This window comes from Lissotriton helveticus, chromosome 5_1 (assembly GCF_964261635.1).
Source record: "Lissotriton helveticus chromosome 5_1, aLisHel1.1, whole genome shotgun sequence".
In the NCBI taxonomy this organism is placed as follows: Eukaryota; Metazoa; Chordata; class Amphibia; order Caudata; family Salamandridae; genus Lissotriton; species Lissotriton helveticus.
Window position 1 is genome coordinate 145,731,643 of NC_136065.1, and position 26,955 is coordinate 145,758,597.

General features: G+C 43.8%; 1 protein-coding gene across 1 annotated transcript in view; it reads right to left on the reverse strand.

The window, feature by feature from the left end:
* AGPAT2 (1-acylglycerol-3-phosphate O-acyltransferase 2) overlaps nucleotides 1-26,955 on the reverse strand; it is a 492,970-nt gene that overhangs the window by 29,297 nt on the left and 436,718 nt on the right. The window contains exon 5 of the mRNA XM_078641925.1: nucleotides 25,974-26,046. Within this exon, the coding sequence (XP_078498051.1) occupies nucleotides 25,974-26,046 (73 nt within the window). The remainder of the gene's footprint in view (nucleotides 1-25,973; nucleotides 26,047-26,955) is intronic.

Below are 26,955 nucleotides of genomic sequence, written 5' to 3' on the forward strand. Positions count from 1 at the left end.
CTCTGTGGTCGGGACGGTCTTTTCTTCTTCCGTAGCGCTGCTCTCTTCCTTCGGCTCCTTTTCGTTCTCTCACCCGATATTTCCCGGCGTCCGCTCTTGAAGGGCTGTTCCCACCCCCGGAGTCTCCGCTGATTGGTCTCTCTCCCCTCTGGGACGTTCCTCTTCCTCTCCTCGTCTCTTCCCTTCCTGCATGCGAGAGGAGTCCGGAAGAGTTAACCCTTTGCATCCTGGGGAAGTCCGCCATCGCATACAGCTAAGGTCAGTGTTTGGGGTAAACGGGGGTTCTCCCTCACAAGCAAGTAAGCTGTTTTATGATGACGAGACAGCAACCATTCAAAGGAAAAGCTAAACAGATTCTGACAGCCCCAAACTCATGGAAAATAAAAGTAGAATAGAAACATCTCAACAACTCTCCATTGCTATAAGAGCACGATCACCACACTTTGAATATTTGTCCGCTACTTGCCTATGAATCAGTGTATTACAGTTCATCTTCTGTCTTGATCTCTTGGTTCCCGCTGGCACATTTAGAACAGGGTCTGGAGTTGCTTCGGCTGCATACAAAGTTTTTCTCAAAGAGGAGGACTTACCGGTCAGGCTACTTTTGAATGCTTTTATAAAATTTCATTAATCTCCCGTGAATGATAGGGGCAGTATGCTAGAAATAATTGGTTTAATCTCCTGAAAATATAGTTTTAGATTAAAGATATGGCTTTTTTTTAACCAATCTTTTTCCACTACGCGCATGAGGGTAGTCTGTAAAGAAGAGAACCTGTGGTGAATGAGTCAAGAGCCCTTATAAAGGGCTGCGCTTCGCAATTTGAGAAAGAAGCATACAAGTTTTCAGGCACATGCATCAAAGAAAATACCAGTCGCAAACGGGCAGATTCTCAGAATCTGCCCCTTTGCAAACAGTATTTTTGCATTTGGGATGCATCATCTCAAATACAAAAATCGCAATTTAAGGAATCTCTAAATTGCGATTCCCTAAATTGCGATTGCATTTAAGGAATCCCAAATTGAGATTCCTTAAATGCAATGCATTAAAGTAAAAAAAATTGCGATTTCGCTAATAGGAGAAGCAAATTACCATGAAGTTGAACTTCATGGTAATTTGCAAAAACTTTCATGTTGCGCACACACATTCCCTTAGGGCATGTGTGTGTGCAACATATGTGCACAGATAATTTCAGGGGTGCAACAGGGTGTCATTTTGACACCCTTGAAATTGCATGAGCAATTTGCGAGTACCTAAAGGTACTCGCAAATTGCTAATGCAATCTTCAATTCATTCCTATGGTACTGGATGCTCATAGGAATGAATGGGACAGCATTCCTTAATTGCGACTCGCAATTTGTGAGTCGCAATTAAGGAATGTGTAGGAATCGCTATTTTTATAGTGATTCCTACATGCATAGGCTTTTGCGATTCCTTAATAATCGCAATTAAGGAATCGCAAAAGCCTACGTTGATGCATGTGCCAGTATATTACTAAGGCCGAGGCTAACTGAGGCTCTTCTTGGATTACTGAGGCTCATATGTGGCTTCAGGGGTAGACAGGCTTTACCAAGCGGAGTTTAGCCTCAGGATGTTACAATGCATGGCCCTACACACAGGTCTTTTTTTGGTACTTTACCACCCAGGTCAGTATCTTTACCGTGTGCAGCTGGGAGTTGGCAGCAAACAGGGTATTGGGCTCAGGGCCGGACTGGAACCAAGGCCTTGCAGACTGGGGAGTTTGGTTAATATGATAAAAAAAAAGAATTTAACTGAGAAAAACAAAGAAAGTGCAGTTATAGTTAGAAATGGTAACTAGATCTTCTGTCATGTTAACAGAAAAACCGAAATTCACTGAAATAGAACAAAGGTTAAAGTGACATTATAGTTAGGTGTTCTAATAATATAAAATCTAAAATTTAAAAAACAATAAAACTACAGAAATTCACCAGTTCTAGTTTACTATGCTAACTAAGAACTGACCCCTACCATGCACTACTTATGATGTTGCACATTACATCACTCATGACATGTTAAATGAGATCATTGATGACATCTCAAATGACATCACTCATGACATAACTGATGATATCACATAGTCATTGTGACACTGTCATATAGGAATTCAAGAAATTCAACACGGTATACTCCTGCACAATTTTCTGGTCACATTAATAACCCTCTTCCAAGACTTCACATGACTCGCAATTTAAAGTGAAGACGTTGACAGGATTACATTTGCCACTCAAGAGACAGCTTCTGGCAGCCCCTTTATACAACCCTTGCTAGTTTAGTAAAATACACTACACACTAAGATAAGCACAACGATATACAATCTTAGAGCCATACTTGCAAAGCCGTTGTGACATAAACGACCTCTAAATGGAACATTCATACACTCTAAATAATTCAACAATGGGCAATACCTCAAAATCTTCAGTGAGTTTTTGGAATAAATATCCACGCTTTATAAACATTCTCGCTACATAGCATTCGCCTATATCATTGTATCACAACGATTTAACCGAGACAGGGTCCAGATATCCACAGGTGGCCAATATATTGTCAACAGAAGCTTTGGCCTTTCTCTTTTTTGAAACTGGAAGTAGGTTGAGGCTTAAACCAAATCCTAACATACCACTGAAACATACATCCGGTGCACCCAGCCTTTACTTTGTTTAACAGGGTTTATGACTTGGATCGCAGAGGATACTACCCCGACACTTGTGAAAGTCTATACAGCAAAGAATGCAGTCAGCTCATTACCAACTCCACCTCCTTAGACATGTTCAGCCTTATGTTCCGCCTGACGTTTTCTATCGGAGGTTCAGGTTGGGTTGGTCTCATTTGGTCAGGGTGAATACTCAATTGGTGGGTCTTCCAAGAAGTACTTTCTATCCCTTTAGATTATTATTTCATGCTGCAAATTGCCAGACTGTAGTAGCCAGGCAATTTCAACATATTTCACCCACTTTATAATCTCCTTCCGGCCCTCTATCAGGACTGATCTCCTGATGAAGTTGGGATTGCTCATATCGAAACACTTTTACTTGCTCAAACCTAAAGATCATTACTGATTAGCTCTAGCTTACAAGTGCTATTCGTAATATTAGCAGACTGTGGCAGGGAAAGAGATCCACCCATAAGGGGTCTCAGCTAATAAATCAAATCCTCTCTTGTGGCGCACTTCACTATAGAAGAGTCAGATATTATTTTCATGGTTAGCTCTATTACTGTAAATTTCACTATGCATTTCTCTTGAATGTTATATGTTTACATTATTTTGAATTCCCCATCTTTTAGGAAATGTGTATGTTTTATTATTTCTATAGGCTTTGTAGATAACACATTTTTCTATTTACTGCTCTGTTGTCTTAGGACTACGTTTGCAGTTAATACCATTTTAATAACATTTTAATAAAATAAGGGAGGAAAGTCTTACTTTTTTCAATTCCAAAGTGAAATGCTGTACATACCATAACTCATCTTCCTCAGCCTAAACACCTTCTCTACTACTCACAATCAATACAGGTTCCCCTTTGACAATGCAATGACAATGTTCAGAAGGTAATATAAACTGTTCGAGACTAAACAACAAAGAATTAATTAAAACACAGACTCCACATATAAAATTAAATCATTAACAAATCTGCAAAACAAGGAGCAGTCTTTAGACACCCCAAAACAGGAGTCAGTAGAGCCCCTGTTTAAAGAAAACACTGCTTGATCCATCGCTTATAAACTTTCACTCAATCATTTATTCATCACAAATGTTCCCAAAACAAGTAACTGCGTAAAAATCAGCACATACTTCCAATATCACCTGTTATTGTTCCACTGCTAGAGAAGAACCAAACCTTTGTCTGGGCCAAACATAAAAAATACTAAACTCCCAGGGTAAGGAAATCGAGTCTTCCTCAAACTCCTAGACAACCCTGTCTAGGAGTTTGAGGAACACACATAGTCAATCTTACTATCCCCCTACACATACTGTTGAAGGGAATTTCATGAGATGCATTGGGGGTGGGGGTGGGGGTGGGTATCAAAGTGCATTACACGAGCACCAGTTGCGTTGCAAAAGGACACATTACATTTTTTTGTTAGGCACGGGGATTTACATGATTTTCCCAGAATCACAGGATGGTGAGCATCCCTGCTGACACTCAAACCTGGTTCCCCAGCTTCGAGGTCAACCGCCCTAGCCGTTAAGTCACATTGGATAAAATTAAACATGCCACCATAACAGCAATAACCAAATAGAGATGGGCTCTCGCCACTCATCATAAGGATGTTCAAAAATGCATTTTATATGGATCTTATTTTTTACATACATATTCTACCTTGGCACATCCAAGACCACAATCTCCTTGGATGATCTAGCTAAAAGCCTAATCATTGTGTATTTTGGCCAGCTACAACAATAGATGAACTTTGCTATGCTTGAATGGTTGAAAGACTACAATGTTACTATAGTGAAATATATAAAAAATGTTCCGGACTGGCTTAAATCATAGAGACTGCATCAAAATCTGTATCTACTGAAAGACTCAGAAGAATTGAATTCAAAACAGAGTCCTCGTTTATACAGTACAAGAAAGCAATACCCAACCAAGCCCTTCTCCAACTCAACATGCTACAGAGGACTCTTCTCGTTCGCTTCCACCAGTCTATAGGCATGACAGAATTCGGCAAATGTCTCATAGCAAACCGCACAGACTATTCCAACCTACCTGCTGCACACCTGATAAAAACCCAAGTTACTGCAAATAACCCTGGGCGAAATACTACGCATAGCGTAGCAGTGATTTTTTGCTTGCTCGTGGTTCTCAACGTCAAGTTGGTGACCGCGAGCGAGCAAAATGACATCCCGGCGAGACTGTTTACTCGTTCGCGATCAGCAACATCAAGTTGCCGATCGCGAGCGTGGAAATAAACCTCCCGGCGGGATATTCAACGTGGGGAGGTCAGATTTCTCATTGAGAGTGGATGCGTATGCTCGCGATGAGAAACTATCAGTCCGCGTTGAGAAAGCTGCAGCTCGAGTTAAAATCTACTCAAGCGGCAGAAAACAACCGCTTGCACTGTGCAAGATGCCGTTTGCAATGATTGGACAGTGCGGACAAGCATCCGGCACTGTGCAATCATTGCAAACAGCATTTCCTACCGCACTACGCAGTTTGCGTAGTACTACACGTAGCTCGCGTAGTGCACTTCCCCTAGCTACGCATAGCGCTCCTACGCGAACTACGCCCAGGGTTCCCTGCAAGTACAGTTTACTAGTGTTTTACTTTTCATAGATTAACATTGTCAGAACCACGTTTAGAGGGTCACTGGGAAAGCAGGAGCTATTAGTCCCAACTGTGGGGGTTGAGGTCTTTAACCACTGATGTCCCAGCAACTGGGCCAAGTACCCCTTCAGCAATGGACTCTCAGTCGTAGAGCAGACTGCTGTCCATGCCCTCTCGTGGCGGAAGTATGTCTAGGCTAAACAAAGGCTCAAAACTCAAAATAAATCCAGCAACTCTAATAAATGATTTCCGCATCAAATATTTGCTTTTATGTAAAAGGAAGCATTTATATACAAACACAAAGTGTAATACGGCACACCACAAATAATGTATACAGTGTTGAGGCAGGCCCATTGGTGTTACCCGGGTCAGATTTTCAAGTCCCATCATCTCCCCGTCTAAGCCCCATCACTTTACCATGGCTCTCCTCCTGGCATATGGGGGTTATAACAGCGCACACAGAGCAACGGCTCCTTCAGATCACATCAGTGCACAGGGAGGCAGCCCTCCTCTCCATACAGCGATGCATACAGGGTTTGCGAGTAACACAAATTAGGTGACTGCCCTCCTCGGGTAACAGCGCTGCACAGGGCGCTGGTCCTTCTTTTGTCACAGTGGCAGGGACCCTTTTTCATAACCATGACCCCACATGGCATCGTGTGGAGGGAAAGGGTTACACAGCGCACACAGGCGGCCGAATCTTCTCTGCAGCTCTCACCGGACATACAAGGGGTAGCAACAGCGCACACCGGTAGCCAATCTGATTGGCTAGCTGATCCCAATGGACGAGAATCTCACACTCCGCTCCCGGGATCCACTTAGCAGGATCCCCACTGGACTCTCCATGCAGTCTCCGTATCCTCACAGGATCCACCGGTCTTGGGTCAGACGGAAGCTGGTGCTCCATGCTCTAGATGAGAGTTCTTGATTCTCCTGAGTGATGTCCCCTCACATGCAGGAAGACTGACAGATCCTTAGTCCCAAACCTGGTTGCAACAGGCAGAAGTCATGCTGAGCTTCTCTAAACTGATGTACAGATTCCGTTTGACAATCTGGGAGACTCAAGCTCCCCTTTCTATAATCCATTTCTAGACACATATATGATTCTGTCGATGTTTTTTCTGGCAGTTTCCCTCTTTGGAACACCCACTGCTCTAATCCTGCTTCCTACAGAGAGCAGTCTATCACAGCAGGAGTGTCTTCAATCTGATAGCCCCAAACAAACGGCCATGGGAGGGTCTTGTGGCTCACACCTAGATGGTAGCTTCACTGATAGATGTTTATCAAAAGGTTACAAAGTCCCAAACTTTACTCTTTATTATTCCTTTATCAGCCCAATCTCCTTCATGAGAAGTGCCCAGGCCCTTTTGACAAGAGCTTTTGAAGTGCACTGAACAGCCTTGAACTGTGTTTACATTTTTTTAATTAGACTAACAATCAGTACATAAACATAGGTAGATATAAGTGAGACTCTCTTTTGAGGAGCTGTCTTTGCAGCCAAACGTCCCCACTACCTGGATTCTTTTCTGGGGTTCACACGTAGGCAGTAGTGCATGGAGGAGGCAAACTGAATTTTCCTAACAACCACTTTACACATCACCATGGAAGGCTATCACAGTAGCAACTCTTCTCAGAGAATGTAGTCTCAACTCTGCCACTGTTATTTCTGTTTGTGGCACAGGGTGATACATGTTTTTATTCATCTGGATGAAATTTGTTTTGCAAAATCGGTCACTTTTTTGCTTGAACTAATGAGAAACATATTTGACCTGATCTGCAAAAGTCCTTGTTCCTGTTAAGCAGTATTTCAATGATCTATTAGCATCAAGGCGATACTAAAGGGGATGATGGACGGAGCGTTTGAGCAAATCAAACACTCACCCCCAGTCAACTGATCTGGGGTTAATCCATCACCATTACTATTAGCATCAAGAGCATTCAGGGCCTCTTCGCTTAGGTTGTCAATTTATATTATTAAAAAAGCAGTACAGAAACCAGTTCATTCAAATGAAACTGTGTTGGAACCTTTGTTATCTAGTGTAGATTTCCTGCTACCACTTTACATTTGAGGAAAAAATATGTTTTGTTAGCAGACTATGACTGGAGGTCCCCTACATACCAGGATTAAATTGAAGTTATTAGAATGGTTATGTTACATAACACATATACATTTTCTATATGCTTATGCATCGACTGAGAAGGGAGACCTCTAATCTTTCCTAAAACTCTATTTAGCTCTAAGGACATAACGGTTTAGTGGCTAAAGAAAATGTATTAAAACAGCCTCACCTACATTTAATATGGACCTACTATGATCCTACAGAATAATAAAGTACTGGTCTATTGACTCCTTATATTGCTGACAGTGTAAGGATTCTGCCATAAGTTGACGCTCCTGAGAACTTGTAGGGTCCTGCCCAGTTTTTGCGGAACACTTTCCAACGCACCGTGAATCTTACTCCACCTTTCACTCAAGTCCTGGATGTCGCACGTACATACCAATGCATTCTGGTCCCTGCAATCATTTTGTCAGTTCTTGAGGAGTTCATGTCCTGGAGGTTGAGTAAATTTTACCTCGATTCCTGATCTTTACAGATTCACTGCCACGTTAATGCATACTCTCCTGACTTTATAACATCTCTGTTCTGATCAGTACTTCACTTCATTTCCCTTAGAACAATTTTTGTCATCTTTACCTCTCCCAGGACTTAAGCTTTGTGATTCCCAGCATATGGCCAATTTCTCACACCTGGCTATCTCTGCTCTTCCACTCCAGCTGCCAGCTGTATGACGCCTGGACACTCACTAATCCTTGTACTCACAATCATCTTTCCTAAGGAGACGCTTCTATGGAGATGCTTCTTAAACTGGTTTTGCATACTGTTGTGCTTTAAGGAAAATTCCTTGCTCCAGTATGCTTTGAAGGTTTCTGTTTCCGGAAACCAAGCCTAGGCTCTACAAAACATTAAGAATTACTATACAGAACTCCATTTATCTCAATTGGGTTTTATTTGGTCCAGACAGGATGATTCCTCCCCTCCATGGGTTCTCAATGAAAGACAATCTGTATAGGCAACTTCAGGTTTACAATTATTTTATAGTTCTAAATCACCTGCATTACAAACTTCCAACCCTATTATTCAATCTATCCTTAAGATTTGGATACATGCCCACAAACTGGGAAACATCCTTTACAACGCAACTTTTACCACGCAGTGCTATTACAACGCAGGTTTTACAACGAAAACCATTACAACGCATTGCGCTGGGGGGCGCTCTAGGATAGGGAATAGATTTAATTTACTATCCAACACCTTCGCTAGTGTCCACGGGGACTGGAGTTGGAATAATAAATTAAACTATTCACTATCCAGCACCCCAAAGCGCTATGCGTTGTCATGGTATGCGTTGTAACAGCATGCGTGGTAAAAGCATGCGTTGTAACATCATACATCCCCACAAACTACCTAAGAGTGACCCTAGACTACATAAAAAGGTCTTTATATGACATAACACAGATATTAGAATAGGTAAAACATACTATTTCCTGGGATATATGGGAGAGAGCAGGTATTCTAAAATTCAAATACGCAGTCACTGGATTTTATAATCTGATAGTGCATAAACTATATTCACGCCTTTTACTAGCACAACTTCACGTCAAATGGCAAGGGTTAATTACTGAAGCTTATTCTGATGAGGAATGGGCGGATGTTACTATGAACATGGATACAGGAATCAGAGAGGCCAGAATGAAATGTACTCTCTTCAAAATTCTTCATAACTGGTACTGGTCACCACAAGAACTTACGACAGCAGGTTTACCACACCAATCTACCTGTTTGAGGTGCCCACAGGAGGACTATGAAATACTGCACATTTTATTCTGATGTCCAAGTTTGAAGGAATACTGAGTTTCCATAAATTCCCCTCTGCACAGAGAGTTATGAGAATGTGTCCATTCTCATAACAGAAAAGTTAGGTCTATTGCATGATGCTAATGATCACCCAAACCTATAAAACCATATGAGGTGATTGATCGCTATCACACTCACTGTAGCAGTAATTTGTATATTAAGACATAGGATAACACCACTATGTCCTACACATGCTGAATGGCTTATTGAAATGTATAAAATGGCATTATATGAAAAACTAATGTACAGATTGCAGGACAATGTTGGAATTTTCATCCACGTTTTGGAAAACTTTTCTAGCTAATACATATTCTATTTCTGGTCAAATGTAAGATTTTTCCTTCTAATTAGGAAATACAATAAGGGAGTTCCTTCCTTTTTCGTCTTCTTTTTAATTCATAGTCATTTTTATTTATATTCATGCTGTTATCATTAGGACTGTTGATGCTTTAGCCAGTAACAATGTTATTTTAATTAAGACCTACTGTTCTCCTATTAGAACTTGTTGAGTTAGTAGGAATATGTCCACTTGAAATGTTATATGTGTGGATTTGTATATTAGTATCTTTGCTATCTTCTAACTATCTATAATATATGCTTTAATACAGATAGTATACTATCTACATCATCGTCTGCCGAGTCCACCTTTCCTATTTCGTCCTTTCCAGGTTCTATGAGTAGCTCAGATATTGTATCTTTTTATATCTTTATTATGATTTTTGTGTTTTCATTGTAATTTATAGTGGGGTAATAATGTGATTTATTAATTAATTCTCTTTTTTATGTATTGTTTAGAAACTGAGATGTACTTCTCAATAAAAATATATATTAAACAAGCATTGGAAATGCAATAGGTCTCGCACCATTAGAGTTAGTGTTTTTAGAATTGTTTATGGGTTTTTTTTGTAAATGTTTAACATTTTTGTTTCCTGTAGCCAATGCTAAAGAATTACAAATAAAAAAAGCCATAAACATTTCTAAAAGCTCTAACTGAAATGGTCTGAGACCTATTGCACTGTGTGAGGGTGAGGGGTTGAGGGTGAGTGAGGGTGAGGGTGAGGGTGGGTGAGGGTGAGTGAGGGTGAGTGAGGGTGGGTGAGGGGTTGAGGGTGAGTGAGGGTGAGGGTGAGTGAGGATGAGTGATAGTGAGGATGAGTGAGAGTGAGGGTGAGTGAGGGGTTGAGGGTGAGGCGTTGAGGGTGAGTGAGGGTGAGGGGTTGAGGGTGAGGGTGAGTGAGGGTGAGTGAGGGTGAGTGAGGGTGAGTGAGGGTGAGGGGTTGAGGGTGAGTGAGAGTGAGGGGTTGAGGGTGAGTGAGGATGAGTGAGAGTGAGGGTGAGTGAGGGGGTGAGGGGTTGAGGGTGAGTGAGGGTGAGGGGTTGAGGGTGAGTGAGGATGAGGGTGAGTGAGGGTGAGTGAGGGTGAGGGGTTGAGGGTGAGTGAGGGTGAGTGAGGGTGAGGGTGAGGGGTTGAGGGTGGTGAGGGTGAGTGAGGGTGAGGTGTTGAGGGTGAGTGAGGGTGAGTGGTTGAGGGTGAGTGAGGGTGAGGGTGAGTGAGGGGTTGTGTCTTAACTTTGGTCCCAGCACCATGAAACAGGAGTCTCTTGAGGGGATAAAGGTGGGCCTGGCAGTCAAATGTGTGCTGTCATTGGCGAGGAGTCAAATAATCAGTGATGCCTCTCGTTGCTCTTAACTTTGGTCCCAGCACCATGAAACAGGAGTCTCTTGAGGGGATAAAGGTGGGCCTGGCAGTCAAATGTGTGCTGTCATTGGCGAGGAGTCAAATAATCAGTGATGTCACTTTCGCTATCCTCAGCGAATTAATGAGCTGATGTCCATGTGCATATACATTCCACTCTGTACCGCGAGGATTGTTGTGGGTGAAAAACGCTCTTAAACTTATATCCTGGAGGCGTGATCCAAACCAGGTTTTCTAGACGCACAACAAAAAGCAACGGTTTATAAAAAATATATAATTGGAGAGGTTAAAATGTGATTCAAATAGTAATTCAATTCCCCCCCCCCCCCTCTCTCGCGGTCCTTGCTTCCTGGAAGGGAGCCAAGCCCTTGGGGCGGGGTGCTGCAAAGCAGGACAGGCTGTGGTATGCACGTGCAACAGGAAATGAGGCAGCCTGCGCCCACGAGGACTCTCTCGAGCAGGGTTAGGTGCACAGTTTGTTTAGAATGTGTCCGTCCTATAAGCTGAATGTTGCACCTTTGAACTTGTCGCGGGAAAGGCAGAGTTTTGTTTTTAATATACAAAATGTTTTACCTCTGCAGAGACGTCTGGTCCTCGAGGAAGGAATGCATGGTTTCCCAAAGTCCAGCAGCATGCCCTACTCCCAGAGTCGAGGCGAACATCCATCACCCCATAAACCGTTTCCCACGGCTTTTTACGAAAGTCAATAGATTACAGATATAAACAAGACGGAGGGAAGGAAGATAAGGGGAGGGGGGAGGAGAAATGCGACACGGCGGGCAGGGGAGGGGGCGGAGCAGGGAGAAGGAACAGACGAAGGAACGGCAGATAAGGGGAGGGGGGAGGAGAAATGCCCCCTGGAGGTCTGAACCTGGTGCTTACTTCTGGAGGGCGTTGGAATCACCCTGTGAGAAGCGGCTTATTGTGGCTCGAGGGACGGAGGGAGAGAGCAGCAGCCCGGGTGGGGCTTTTTCCTGTGCGCGGGATGTTTGTCAAGCATGGTCGCATTTCAGTTACAGGAAACGGTACCCACGTGAGAGCCGGCATACTGACCGCGTTGCTCAATGTGGGAAGCACGTGGTGGCTGACGGGGGGTGGGGGGGGGGGTATATGGGATGTGTGCGTTTGAACATTGTGCACCTAAAGCAACTGCTTTCAGCGTTGATGAAGCAATAAATGTTCACGCTCTTGAGCAGTCATCTGTGCAACTCCCAAAATGCACAGTAATCGGCCGAAGCACACTTGCGTGCAGTTGTGACATTAATAACTCCCTTTTAGGGTTGGACGCTTTGCTGTGAACTCCGTGAACTGCAAATTATTGTAATGTTTCTGAAGAAAAAAAGCAAAACTCACGCTTTTTTCAATGAAAAGTAACAATATAGATACTTCAAAGTTCTGCTCAGACTGTGGAGTATTCCCCAATCATCGGTGTGCTTATACATTGCGAATTCAGAGCTACAGATTTATCTATACTGGCCGTAGGCTGCTTTGGAGCGACACGGCGGGCAGGGGAGGGGGCGGAGCAGGGGCCTGGCAGCTGGCAGGGGTCAGGGCATATCTAAATTTGAGTGACACAAAATGGGACTATAACTAATGTGGCAGAGATATGGGGAGTGGGTGGGCGAAGCTAATCCCCATATGTACGTTAAAAATGCTAAAAAAATCTGCTGCTGTTTTTATCTCACCATTAACCGATTTCCAAACTCAAAAACCGTGCAAGAAAATAGCAGCAAGGAATTATCACAAGCACTCAGTGGGATTCCATGATGGCGGTACATCAACTACTGGGCTGAGGTGGACTGGAACTGACCTAGGAGGGGGGAGGAGGGAGGAGAAATGCGTCTCGGCCGGAGCAGGGGGCGGAGCAGGGAGAGCGGGCTTTTAAAATGTACTTCACACGGCCGGCCGGTCGTGAAACTGAAAGCATGGCCGGCCGGCCGTGAAAGCCTTTGATGCCGCAGGGGGTGGAACGGCACCAGCTGGGAGAGTAGGCAAGGCAGGCGGCTGGGGGCATGTGCACGCGCTTTTAAGCTCAATGCGCATGCGCATTGAGCTTAAATTTCTCGTGCACTGCAAGGAATCGCCACGATTCCTTGCAAGTTGGATAAAGAGTGGATAAGCCACCATAGTCTCGCTTGCTCGATGCGCATGCGCATCGACAGGCGAGACCTAAAAAGGAGATTTCTGTTTCCTTGGTTCATGTTCTAATGCAGAAGCGCCTTCAAAATCTCAGTCCTGTACTGCTGCTGTAGCTCATTCTGTTCTTGAACCCCACAACATTAATAGATACCAGGTCTATGTATGGGTAGCAAGACCAGTGCAGGTTTGTTTCTTTATATTCTGATACTTGTAGTCATGATTTTATAATCTAGAGCAGTCTTTCCCAAACTTTTCAGAACACTTTTCAGGACCCACTTTACAGAACACTTTAATTGACATGAGGCGGGCGATTTAAAAAAAAATGTAAATAATACATCGTGTGGCAGCACACTGCCATTTACAGACAGTACTTTTTCCATCGAAATGACCACTAAATTTGCACAGACATACAGTTTTACTGATAAAGCTATCTTGTGCACAAATTATAATGAGTGGAAATCAGGTTTCAGTCAATATTTATTATTTGTGCATCACTGAGTAAAGTGTTTTGATTTGTTTTGACAAAATTGAAATATTTGCTTCCATCACACTTCAGGATTATAAAAAATGTGCTTCATTTTTACTTTCCTAAGTGCTCAATGTATACATTTCATTTACAGGTATTTACATTTTGTTATGCATTTCAAAAAAATTGCATGATACCGCCTTTGCTTCACACCTTGTACCCCAGCAAGGTTGTTACATAATTCACGTTACTTTTCTTTCTTTGACTGCAAAGCGAGAGGAGTTTGTAAACACCAATCCCTATGTTAAAAAGTAAAATATAAGGAGTAATGTGTGAGAAGGCATAGCCTGACATTTGACCTCTGTTATTGAAGTGCAGCAAATGTGACAGGATAAATCCAAAACTTAAAGGCGTATTCATTTATTCCATGGATTTTTACGACCCGCCAAAGTGGCTTGCAAACCGCAGTTTGGGAAACACCGATCTAGAGTAGCCTGTATGGAGAAGGGCAGAGTGTGCATGACTGATTTGGGCAACCCCAGAGGGCCGATCAAATAGTCTTTGCGCACTCAGGGCAGGAGTGGGCACATCACCCCTCCCCTGCTCGCAGAGCAGCTCCGCCCCTCTACAACCAAACATAAAATGGTAATAAATTAAAGATATTATTATTTTATGTGTCTGCTTCTTGCACTGAGAGAAAGCAGTGGGGCAATGCTCCTGCGCCCATGTGTAGGAGCCGTCCCTACTACCAGTCCCTTCACCTGGAGGCCCGCGGTAGTGTTGTTTATGACAGAATAAAAGCAAGACTGTGGGTACCAGAAACCACACGAAAAAATGTGAAGAGACTGAGTTGTTCATCATAACTGAATATGATAAATGAGGAGGGCATGTGTCTCTGTTCCGTGGAGGGGAGGACAGCAGGGGGAGGTTGTAGGGGTCCTCTGTGAATTATTCACTGTGCCTGCAATCCCATAACAGCTGTGACTGCCTCCTTCCTACCAGTTCTAAATTCACGGTTGTCCTCCGGTTCACATAGCAAAGAAAGAGGAGGTGGGAAAGCCCTACTAATGCCCATCAAGGGCCAATGCTGAATGCCAGAAGAAATCGTCCATTGGGGAAGGGCACAGACTGGGCACGTGGGAACGCCTTTGTGGGCAGAGATGCGGGAGGCAAGAGACCCTCTACCCTGAGGAGAGGAAGGCAGTGTGGAATGTGAAACTGGTCCTGTACACGCTGCCAAGGAAGCATTTCGGCAGACAAAAGGTGGGGGGCCAGAGAGTCTCTCCCCTCAGGAGAGGAAGCCAGAACCGAGCGCGAAAGGCATCCTTCTGCACAAGGAAGTATGTAAAGACAACATGTGCATAGGTGACAGAATCGATCATGAACTTTGTTTTGTACCATGGCAACAGACTTCCCTAAAATAGCCATCAGCAACTGGAACCCAGAGTAAAGAATGAAATCAGCACGCCCGATTTTTTTTTATCATTTATATATTTTTTTAATTTTTGATTTTATTCTTTGAATTATGCACTCTGCTTAACCCGACGTATTAGTCGACCACTTTGTTTCTTTGCCTTATGGACAGGCCATCCCTAACCAGATGCGGCTGAATATAAACGAGACTTTTGATGAGAACCTATTTAGACCCTAAAATTAAATCTAAAAATCTTAAAGCAAGTTCGGGCTTCTTGCACTGTTTTAAACGAGACCTGACGAAATTGTAGCAAAAAACAATTGTTCCAGAAGGTGGCGGTATACTCTTATATTACAACAGTAAGAATGATACTTACATATCAAAGACAAACGCACTGGCTAATTACAATACATAATAATTAGGGACTATAGGATTTAGGTGGCAGGAAAAGACAAAATTATGCGGCAGGGTTGACTAAATCATGCGGCAGGAAAAGGCCCGTTATGCAGTATAATGTGACATATTTTGTAGCAGTAATACTACACTACTTTGTCATTATTATTTTTTACAATGTTAACACTGTCTGAGCAAAGATTCCACCTCATTAGCATCAGGTCACTACTTAAAAATAGCAATTTACAACCGAAAGGTGACCTGCCACTTTGTGGGAAAGATCTGCCCCTGGGCAGCAACACGTGTCGCAGCGTTTTTAGTAACTTCTGATCCGTTTGAGCTAGAAACAACATTTTTGTTAAAATCCACAAATTATGCAGAAGATGGTATAATTATGCGCTAAATGACACAGGCGCAGAATCACATATTTTCAGTGGTCTGGAGTATAAAAATGATGAAGCAAGAAATCTGTGATTTTGTAAACTGCTGCAGGCCTTTGATTAATTCAACAATTTACGAATGCCTTTCACTAACATGTACGACGTTTTACCCCCAATTCAGGGTGAACACCTATTCTGCAAAACAAATGAAAAGGGCTTTGGTTACAATCACTGATTGTTGATTTCTGTTTGTGTCAACAAATGAAGGGTAAGAGCTCTTCAAAATCTAACGATCCAGAAATTAATTAAACCCGAGGAGATGGATTGTGAAAAGTAAAACTGTTTCATGAAATACTGCCTGTAGATAGGCCAACTCATAAGGTGGAAGCAATGGCAGTTTACTGCATCATCTGCACTAATTATTTAAGAACCAGTTCTTTGTTGTCTTCTTCTCGACTTCGTAAAATCCATTATCCAAATACATGCTTGTTTTTTTACTTAAAAGACCCCATCCCTAGTAAATCATTCACATCAGCTTTTTTTTAATGCAAACCTATGGTGGGCGCTTTGGTAACTTAGCATTTTTACGCCAACATCCACTCAAAACTGCAGGCAAACACAGTGTCACATAAAAACCTTATAACAGAACCATTAAAAATGAAGCGGGAAACAAACCACCATGGGGAAGATGTACAAAGAGTAGGAATAGCGATTTTATCTGAATCACTATTTGGAAATTGCTATTCCTTATGCATAAACTTTTTGTTTCATACTTGTGATTCCTAGTGGGTTGCAAATCGACCTACCTCGTGAATATTAATGAGGTAGGTTTCAGTTTGGCCTGCTGAGCTCAGCAGACCACCATGTTTGTGATTGCCTATGAATACAGTTTTTTTTTTTTATTCAATCAGTTTTAGGAATTTCAACTCTTAAAAAACATTTTCCAACATTCATAAAGGGGAAGGGGTCCCGTATGGACCCCTTCTAATTTGCGAAGGCATTACCACCAAGTTTTAGTTGGTGGTAAAATATCAAGGTTTTGCCGCAAAACCTTGACACTTAACACTGGAAATCGCTATTTGGAAGGTTTGCCATAAACACACCCCTTCCAAATAGCGATTTCTACACCCAAACTGCAGCGATTCTGGAGAATTGCATTTTGGATGTTTTTACATTTGGAAAAGCATTTTTGCTGTCGCAAACGGTCCAATCTTGCAAATCAGGTAGCTTGCAACGGCAAAAATGATTCGCACATATGGCCCAAAGTGACTAGGCACCCAAAGAGCAGCCAATTTTATTTCTCGCTTTTTAAAGATAATTCACAGAACTTAAAATAAAAAAGCACACTTAGAATGAGCTTTGTCATTAGAGGAAGAACATTAAAATGAGTCACTCAAAGCGAAAGAAGCAAATAGATAAAGTGAACCCAATGCAGTATGCTGTGGTGAGAGGTAATAAAATGTGAATGACAATTAAAAAGACTAATGGATGAAGTCTGTTGGCCAAAAGCTCAATAATATATGTATGGGATGGTATGGTTTTTGGTATTTGTTAGGCGCATATATCACCCGTAGGTCTCAAAGCGCCAGCAGATACTCAGAGAAGACAGACAAGGGGACAAGGCAGAACTAGAAAAGCAGGTTTTCAGGGTTTTTCGGAACCTATGATGATCCGGTTCCAGTCTGAGGAATAGAGGCAAAGAGTTCCACGTTTAAGGGGCAATTTTAGATTAAGATCTGTTCCCTTTCCTTACTGTTCGGACTTTTGGAACTGTTAGGAGATGCTTGCTGGTAGAGCGAAGGGTCCTAGTCGGTCGGTATTTTATCAGCTTATTGATTAGGTATTTTGGCCCGTTACCGTTAAGGGTCTTGTGGACTAGACAGTATAGTTTGAATTTGATCCGTTTTTCAATGGAAAGCCAGTGTAAGGTCTTCAAGCTGGGCGCAGAGGGGGTGCGGGGAGGGAGGTTTAGGACCAGCCTGGCCGCAGTGTTTTGCAGGACCTGAAGTTTTGTCAAAAGGTCCTCATTTATGGAGGCGAGTAGTGCATTACCGTATTCTAGATGGCTCATGAATATTCCCTGTACTAAGGGCATGCGCGAGGGAAGGGGAATCCATTTGAAGACTTTCCTAAGATTGCGCATTAGCTCGTAGCTGGTACGCACTACGAGTTTGTTATCTAATGTTATCCCCAGATTTCGGGCTGCTGACTTAGGCGGGGGGCAGGGTCCCAAGGCCGGCAGCCAGCAGTCATCTGTTCACTGTTTATTTGCATCACCAAAGAGCAGTATTTCGGTTTTGCTTGCATTAAGTAATAAGTGGTTGTTTGTCATCCAGTCATTTATGAACATCATGCACAGTTGGAATCTAAGTTTGGTATCCGTGGGATCTGGCCCTAGGGTGATTAGCAGCTGCGTGTCATCAGCGTATGACACTGTTTCAAACCCATGTGCTTTGATTATTTTTGCCAGCGGGGACACATATAGATTGGAGAGTGTGGGACTCAATATGGATCCCTGAGGAACTACCTTGTCAATTTGCTGGCTTTTAGAAGAAAAATATCCTATTTGGACCTTGAAGTACCGATCTGTCAAGTAGCTCTTGATCCAAAGTAGTGCTGAGCCCTCAACACCAACCTCTGCTAGGCGTTCCAAAGGCAGCCGACAGATCAAGTCAAATCAGGATGGCGGATTGTCTTGTATCAAGGGCAAGCCGAATTTTGTCCACTATCTCGAGTAAGGCTGTTTTGGTGCTATGAAAAGCCTGAAATCCTGATTGGGAAGGATCCAACAACTTGTTATTTTCTAGATGTTTATATAGTTGGTTGTTGATCAAAGATTCCATGAGTTTTCAGAAAAGAGGCAGGAGGGACATTGCTCGGTAGTTGACAGGCTGTTTAGGGTCGGCTGTGGGCTTTTTTAGGATTGGTCTGATTATGACCTCTTTCCAGAGGGAAGGTATGGTGGATTGAGATAGTGAGAGGTTAAAAATGTTGGTTAGGTTTGGGAGGAGGGCCGGTGCGATTTTGGATAGGGTTTGAGAGGAGGCCGTGTCGGCTGGTGATCCAGATTTAATTTTGTTTATAGTGAGGGCTACTTCTTCCTCTGTGAATGTGTGGAATTCATTAAGAACAGTGGTGTGCATAGGATGAAACTTATTAGCTGTCTGCTTAGGTGGGGTGTCGGTCGGTTGGGGAAACAGTTTGTGGATGTCATTAATCTTGTTGATAAAAAAGGATGAGAGGGAATCGATCCATTCTTGGGTCTCAGTGAGTGTAGGCTGGCATGAAGGGGGATTCGTGAATTCCTTGACTAATTTATATAGCTCTTTTTGGGAATTTGCAGCCAGGTTTATCCTGTCCCCCAGATAAACTTTTTTGGCTGTAGCTATATTGTCCATATAGCGCAGATGCAATGTTTTGTAGTGCTGTCGGTCTATAACGTTTTTTGTGTCGCCATTTACGTTCAGCTGTCCTGACAGCGAGTTTGGTAGTTTTTAGGTCTGGGGTAAACCAGGGGGAGAGTTTATTCGGACATCTAGTTAACTTTCTGGGGCAATAGTGTCTAAGGTCTTGTTGATTGCAAATTCCAGATCTATTGCTGCCTTGTTGGGCTGAGTAATCTCCGTAAGGGGGAGGTGGATGAAATGAGTGGAAAAATATTCTAAGCTTATCTTATACCAAGGTCTGCTCAGTTTCAGTTCTTTCCCGAGTTGGGGTTGAGTTGGTTTCCCATGTATGTGAAACCTAATCACATGGTGATCAGACCATAGGACTGGGAGTAGCTGGTCAATCTCTACATGGGACGAATTTGTGAATAAGAGATCTAAGGAGTGACCAGCGGTGTGGGTAGGACCTGTCACCAGCTGTTTTAGGTCTAGTGCATTTAGGCTGGTGATTGTAGTTCTGCGTGATAGTTAAAATCCCCTAATAGGAGAAAGTTACCAGAGGCCAGAACGTGTGGTATGATCGTCTCAGGTAGTTTGTTGGTAAAATTTGCTTTGTTTCCAGCGGGCCTGTAGAGGAGTGCGCCTTTGCAGGACTCCTTGCTAACGCGTTCTATTGTAAAAATACAGATTGCAACCTATAGACTTTATTCAGCCATTAAGGGAAATTAACAAAATAATTAACTCGTTCAGAATCCTTAACTTTTTGCTATCAAGCTTCAAAAGAAAAAAATGTTGTGTCCGTAAATATTACTGTACAGCGTTCTTTTTTGTTTACAATTTTACTTATTCCAGACTCAGCACTAAATATAACATATAGGGTCAAATTTAGCCATTCACATAGGCAAAGCAGAAGCTTAAAATAATAAAAATGGTGAGAGAAGCTGTTAATACAATAATTAATAGAACAGCACGAGTATAAGGCTGTGTATTAACCAGCGCTAATTACAACATAATTTATTTGACCTCTTATCTAACTCACACAAGGGTTGAAAGATTGGGAAGCTAGATGTGGGAGGATTTAATGGAAGATGCTTCAATGAGGTAACCACCCCTTCCACGTGTAGATTACAAATTCCACGTTGGTTAGGGCTTGAAGCCCCCCACTACGACCCTCTATGGGTCTTGGGGACCCTATCCCCCAGTGCTGAATTTCTTACTGATAAGGGAGGAGGGCACATGGCCACCCGCCCCATACCTCTATAGGTCCTGGGGGCCCCATCTCCTGGGGCCTTCTTTATTAATAAAGGGGAGGGTAGTGCACAAACCCCACCCCCACTCCCCAAGCCACTCTTGACTATGGGGTCCTCATTCCCTAAGGCCTTTTCTTTTTAAAAAGGGAAGGGGGCATGACCTGAGGACCCCAACCCCCTGTACCTTTTTTTTATTTTATTTTTTAAAGGAAGGGGGTGCATGGATCCCCTCCCTGAGTATCTATAGGCCCTAGGGAAACCTATCCCCCGGGACCTTCCCTTCATTAAAAAGGAAGGAGGTGTGAGGCCCCCTCCCCAAGTCAAGAGTGGCCTCAGGTTCTTCATTTCACTGGGACAATAAAATGTATTGTTAGGGTATAGGGCACCTGGCACCCTTCCCAGAGCCAGGACAACCATCTGAGACCCCGTACTCCGGAGCCAAGAAGTGTTATATTAGGGGAGGAGGGCATGCAGTCCGTCCCCCCTGGCCATTCATTAATTATAGGGGCGGATAACATGTGGTCTCCGTCCCCAGACCTTAAGAGGCCATGGGGACCCCAACCGCCAGAGCCAAATTAATTATAAGTTGGTGCCCTGGTGTCCACTGGGGGTACCCACAAAACATAACATTGGGGGCCATGTGGGGAGTCGCAGGGTCCCTGCGGCCCCAGCACTCATTGCTCTCGCCTGCACTACACACTGGGCTTCTGCAAGGAGTTGGCTGGGGCCGCGGGGTTCTTGGGGCACCTTCTGTCGTTCCAAATGACCTCTACAGCGTGGGTGCTGGGCATGGCACCCACTAAAAACTTTTAAAAGGCTCGCTCCTTCAAGGAGAGCCGACTTGGGGCGCGGGTTCCCCCGGCTGCCCCCCAACGACCCCTGTGGTGTGGTTGACCTGGGTGGGCACCAGAACTCCCACAACAACGTATATTTTTTTTAAAAATAGTGAATAATAAATGAACGTCAGGAGCCGAAGGCTGTGCGCGGTGGTGGGTTGGCTGCCCACAGGGAAGTTTGACATACAGACAACCCCACGGCACACACAGCCAAACGCTGTGTGCATGAGGGTATTGTCTGCCAGCAGGGTTGTGGCCATGCGTGGCATAGGGTTGGCTTTACAAATGGTATTTAAATATTACTTTATGGTAATTAAACTCCTATAAATTCACTATAAAAATCAAAGGCTAAAATGACGTTAAAGTTAGGGACTGTGATTGTACCTTACTTTATATTTAAACATTTTTGTTGAAATTCACTGAAAAAAAATATAAGATTAAAGTAGTGTTATAGCTAGGTGAAAAATTCAGTGACAACGTTACTTTTTAATTGAGGGGAAAAAAAACTGAAATTCACCAGTTATAGTTATTTCAAGTAACTAACTCGAGCACTAAAGCAACTATAATTTGCGCTCTCGCCATGCACTGCTAATCACCTCACATATTATATCACTCATGACATGCCACATGACATCACTGCAATATCTGAAATGACATAATTGACTACAACACTGTGCATGGCAAAAGCGCAAGTTATATAAACGTTAGCGCTCGAGAAACAGTTACTTCAGACAACTATAACTGGTGAATGTTCAGGCTTATCTTTTTTTTTTTAGTTTAAAGCTATAGACTGTTGCTGAAATGTTCACGTAACTATAACATTACTAAAACCTTTTGTTTTTTCAGTGAATATCTATAGCTATATATATTTAGATTACTAGGTAGATGTTTTCCAATGGAAAAGAACACAGCAAAAACTAATCTGTGGATATGGATCAAATTCGCAAAATCCCTTAAATGTGGCAGCTATGGTATGCAACGCACAAGTTACGTTGCCCACAATGTTTCACTCTTACTAGATTGCCTTTTTTCCAGTGTCACTGGCAAATGGGTGTTTTGTGCATTGGGCGGTTAGCTGCTGTAGGTTTATTAGAAACAAACTCTTATTTTGATTGTTTTGGGTGACTCGCAAAAAACGTTTGGGGGGGGGGGGGGGTTGGGAGGGATAATTTTTTGCTTTTTGACCTTTTCTTCAACTGTAGAAGCAAACCGCCACCTTTCTTTTAATTATGAAACTTTTGAAAATACTCCTCCAACTTCCTATCTCCCACTTTATTCACTAGCTCACCAGACTAGATATGAACATCACAGTCCATAAAAAAACAGAACGAAAACCATCAGGAGTGCGCTCGCCTCCTCCTGATGGCTCAGCAACTCCCCCGTAGACCGGCGTCTTCAGCTTATGCTGCAGGCATGAGCAACATTTCCATGTGTGTGAAAGGGTGTGCCCAGAACTAAAGCTAAACCTTTTATACTATAAACATCTAAGATAACTAAATCAGCAATTTTAAATGTAAAAGGGAACACAAGTTTTAATCTGTTAGGAAAATAGCAAATGCTTTCACAGGATGTTCCTGATTTCCTTTAGAATGTGTTGGGCAATCCTCCTCTTTGGTGAAGCTGATTGCCACACTGTCCTCATCTCTGTCCCATCCACACCACTTACTCACTGCTACCTTGTTCAGCACAAAAAATGATTTTATACAATATTTCAGGTTGTACTGCTTATGTTTCTCACTGCTGTAAATAAAATGTATTCATAATAACCATTTTCATGGCGTTTAATGGTGCACATTTAACTGACTTTGGCAACCATACCGAGACCCCCTGACCCAGGACAGGTTCTGATATTAGACTTGGTATGTTCCCACGTGGACCCCACCGTACCGAGACCCCCTAGCCCAGGACAGGCTCTGATATTAGACTCGGTATGATCCCACGTGGACCCCACCGTACCGAGACCCCCTGACCCAGGACAGGCTCTGATATTAGACTCGGTATGTTCCCACATGGACGACACCATACAGAGACCCGCTGACCTATGACAGGCTCTGATATTATAATTGGTATGTTCCCACGTTTACGCCCTCATACCAAGACCCGCTGACCCAGGACAGGCTCTGATATTAGACTTGCTATGTTCCCACATGGACGCCACCATACCGAGACCCACTGACCCAGGACAGGCTGTGATATTACACTCGGTATGTTCCAATGCGGACGCCGCCATACCAAGACCCACTGGTCCTGAAATTGCTCTGTTATTAGACTTGGTATGCTCCCAAGTGCACACCACCGTACCAAGACTCACTGACCCAGGACAGGCTCTGATATTAGACTTGCTATGTTCCCACTTTTACGCCACCATACCGAGACCCCTTGACACAGGACAGGCTCTGATATTAGACTTGCTCTGTTCCCACCATTATGCCACCATACTGAGACCCCTTGACACAGGACAGGCTCTGATATTAGACTTGCTATGCTCCCACGTTCACGCCACATACCGAGACTCCTTGACACAGGACAGGCTCTGAAATTAGACTTGCTATGTTCCCACGTTTACGCCATCATACCGAGACCCCTTGATCCAGGACAGGCTATGAGATTAGACTTGGTATGTTCCCACGTGTACACCACCATGCCAAGACCCACTGACCCAGGACAGACTCTGATATTAGACTTGCTATGCTCCCACCTTTATGCCACCATACCGAGACCCCTTGACCCAGGACAGGCTCTGATATTAGACTTGGTATGTTCCCATGTGTACACCACCGGCTCTGATATTAGACTTGCTATGTTTCCACGTTTACTCCATCATACCGAGACCCCTTGACCCAGGACAGGCTCTGATATTAGACTTGGTATGTTCCCATGTGTACACCACCATACCGAGACCCCTTGACCCAGGACAGGCTCTGATATTAGACTTTCTATGTTTCCACTTTTTCGCCACCATACCGAGACCCCTTGACCCAGTACAGGCTCTGATATTAGACTTTCTATGTTCGCATGTGAACACCACCATACCGAGACCCGCTGACCCAGGACAGGCTCGGATATTACGCTTGGTATGTCCCCACAAGGACACCACCATACTGAGAAACGCTGACCCAGGACAGGCTCTGATATTAGACTTGGTACGTCCCCACATGGACACCACCATACCGAGACCCACTGACCCAGGACATGCCCTGATGTTAGACTTGGTATGTTCCCACGTGGACGCCACCATACCAAGAACCCCTGACCCAGCACAGGCTCTGATATTAGACTTGCTATGTTCCCACGTGTACGCCACCATATCGAGACCCCTTGACCCAGTACAGGCTCTGATATTAGACTTTTTATGTTCTCATGTGAACACCACCATACCGAGACCCGCTGACCCAGGACAGGCTCTGATATTAGACTTGTTACGTCCCTACATGGACACCACCATACCGAGACCCACTGACCCAGGACAGGCTCAGATATTAGACTCGGTATGTTCCCGCGTGGACCCCACCGTACCGAGACCCCCTGACCCAGGACAGGCTCAGATATTAGACTCGGTATGTTCCCGCGTGGAACCCACCGTACCGAGACCCCCTGACCCAGGACAGGCTCAGATATTAGACTCGGTATGTTCCCACATGGACGCCACCATACCGAGTCCCGCTGACCTAGGACAGGCTCTAATATTAGAATTGGTATGTTCCCACGTGGACACCACCATACCGAGACCCGCTGACCCAGGACAGGCTCTGATATTAGACTTGGTATGTTCCCACGTGGACCCCACCATACCAAGACCCCCTGACCCAGGACAGGCTCAGATATTAGACTCGGTATGTTCCCACATGTACGCCACCATACCGAGATCCGCTGACCCAGGACAAGCTCAGATATTAGACTTGGTATGTTCCCACGTGGACACCACCATACCGAGACCCCTTTACCCAGGACATGCCCTAATATTAGACATTTCGGCTGTCAGAACAACCGACTTGCAGTCAGATAGACCCTCCCACGAAGGCCTGGGGAAAATGGCCAGGAAGAACCAGGTCACCAGTCAGAGGGTGTTTGAAAATGGAAGACCAGCCCCATTGGACTGCTGAGGTCACCTTCCTCTGCCCCAGGGGAGTCACAGTAACCTGAATGAAACTGAATCAAAGTACTGCAGTGTGTGCACACCTAACGGGGGTGCAGTATTTATGGACCTTTCACATTCGCACAATTACATTCTTTCACCACCGGGGTATTTAGTTTCTCTCACTGATCAATAATTGCTGTAGTACCTTAGACAGAGCCGCCATTCCATGAGGTGAGGTGAGGCAGCAGCTGCCTTAAGAGCATTACCTATCAGTGGCGCCACTACTGAAAAAGACAGAATCATGGGAAGTGCTTCTATACGCTATGGAGATGTATGTAAGTTTTCTTTTTAAAACAGGTGATTTTTCCAAGGTTTACGGAATGCCGCCTTTTATCCTCGTATTAAGGAAAAGAAAGGGAGACGGGCAGGTGCTTATACAGGAGTAAAATTAAGGACGGTATGAGTGAGTGTGGCTAATGGAGGAATTTGGTCTCAACAAGAAGCGCATTTCTGGGTATACAAGGCAAGGAAACAGGGTAAAATGGATTTTTGTTAAAAAGTTAAGGTTTATGGTCCAAACCAGCATATTAAGAATGCTATCAACACCTAAAGTAATAACAACAATCAGGTAGGAACTCTAAGGATGCTCAACAGGAGGGTTAGATCTTGAGAGGATTATTGTGCGAAAGAAAGCAACATAGTAAGTATTGTTGGAGCACATTGACTGCGTACCTGACGTAAACAGCTGCTTGGATCGGTCGTAGAAGCTTGAGAAAGAGGAGTACACCACTTGAATAATCGGCACCTTCCAAAAAGAAAGAAAATAATCATTACTCATTCCCGCTCTTTCCGACATCACTTGGAAGTTAGCACAGTCTGCACATTCTCAGAATCGGATGCTCCCACGGCCACACATTTTTTCAAGCCAAATGCAGCTTACCTCTCATTTAACAACCACGGACAGGTCACAAGGATGAATATAAGCAACGTTTGGTTCACTTAACAACATTAGCTGCAGGAACTGATAGTAGTGTATTCCACACTCTCATCTGACAAAAGAGTTCAGTTCAGTTCATTCCTACACGAGTCTTCAGTTTAGGGTCTACAATATACCTATAAACCTGCTTTACCCTCGGGGTACCCCTACCTTACCATGAGAAGGGCATAAATGGAGACCCTTACTGCTTGCCTAGGTGGGTGCACAGATTTATAGTAACAAAATATCAAGACATAATTTGAGAAGAAGGGTAACTTACTGGTGTGGTAATGATCGTAGCATGACAGAGTGTGTGGGCCCTTCCACGCTTCCTAGCAGCCTTCCATCTAGTGACGAAGTGAGGCATTAATAGGTGCAATCTACTTCAAACTGTATCTGCAACCTGCTTATTAGTACATTAAGTGATGGAAGAGGCTAGCAGGCATTGCTTCTTTTTTAGGTCTCGCTGATCCAGCGCGCATGCGCTGTCAGCGAGACATTTAGTAACTGGCTTTTGGAAGTGCTTCCAAAGTGGCGACCAGCTTACTCTCATGCGCACACAAGCATGCGCGATCTCTTTCACAAATCCTGTTCGCATTAGTTGCTCGGTAGATTTGCACAGACGTGCGCCGTGTGCATATTTGCACTTCAATATTTTAAATAATTATTTCTGACTTTCCTGTTTGGTCCCCTGTACTACTCCCTTGTAGCGAAGCGCTTATTTTAACGGTTTCTGTC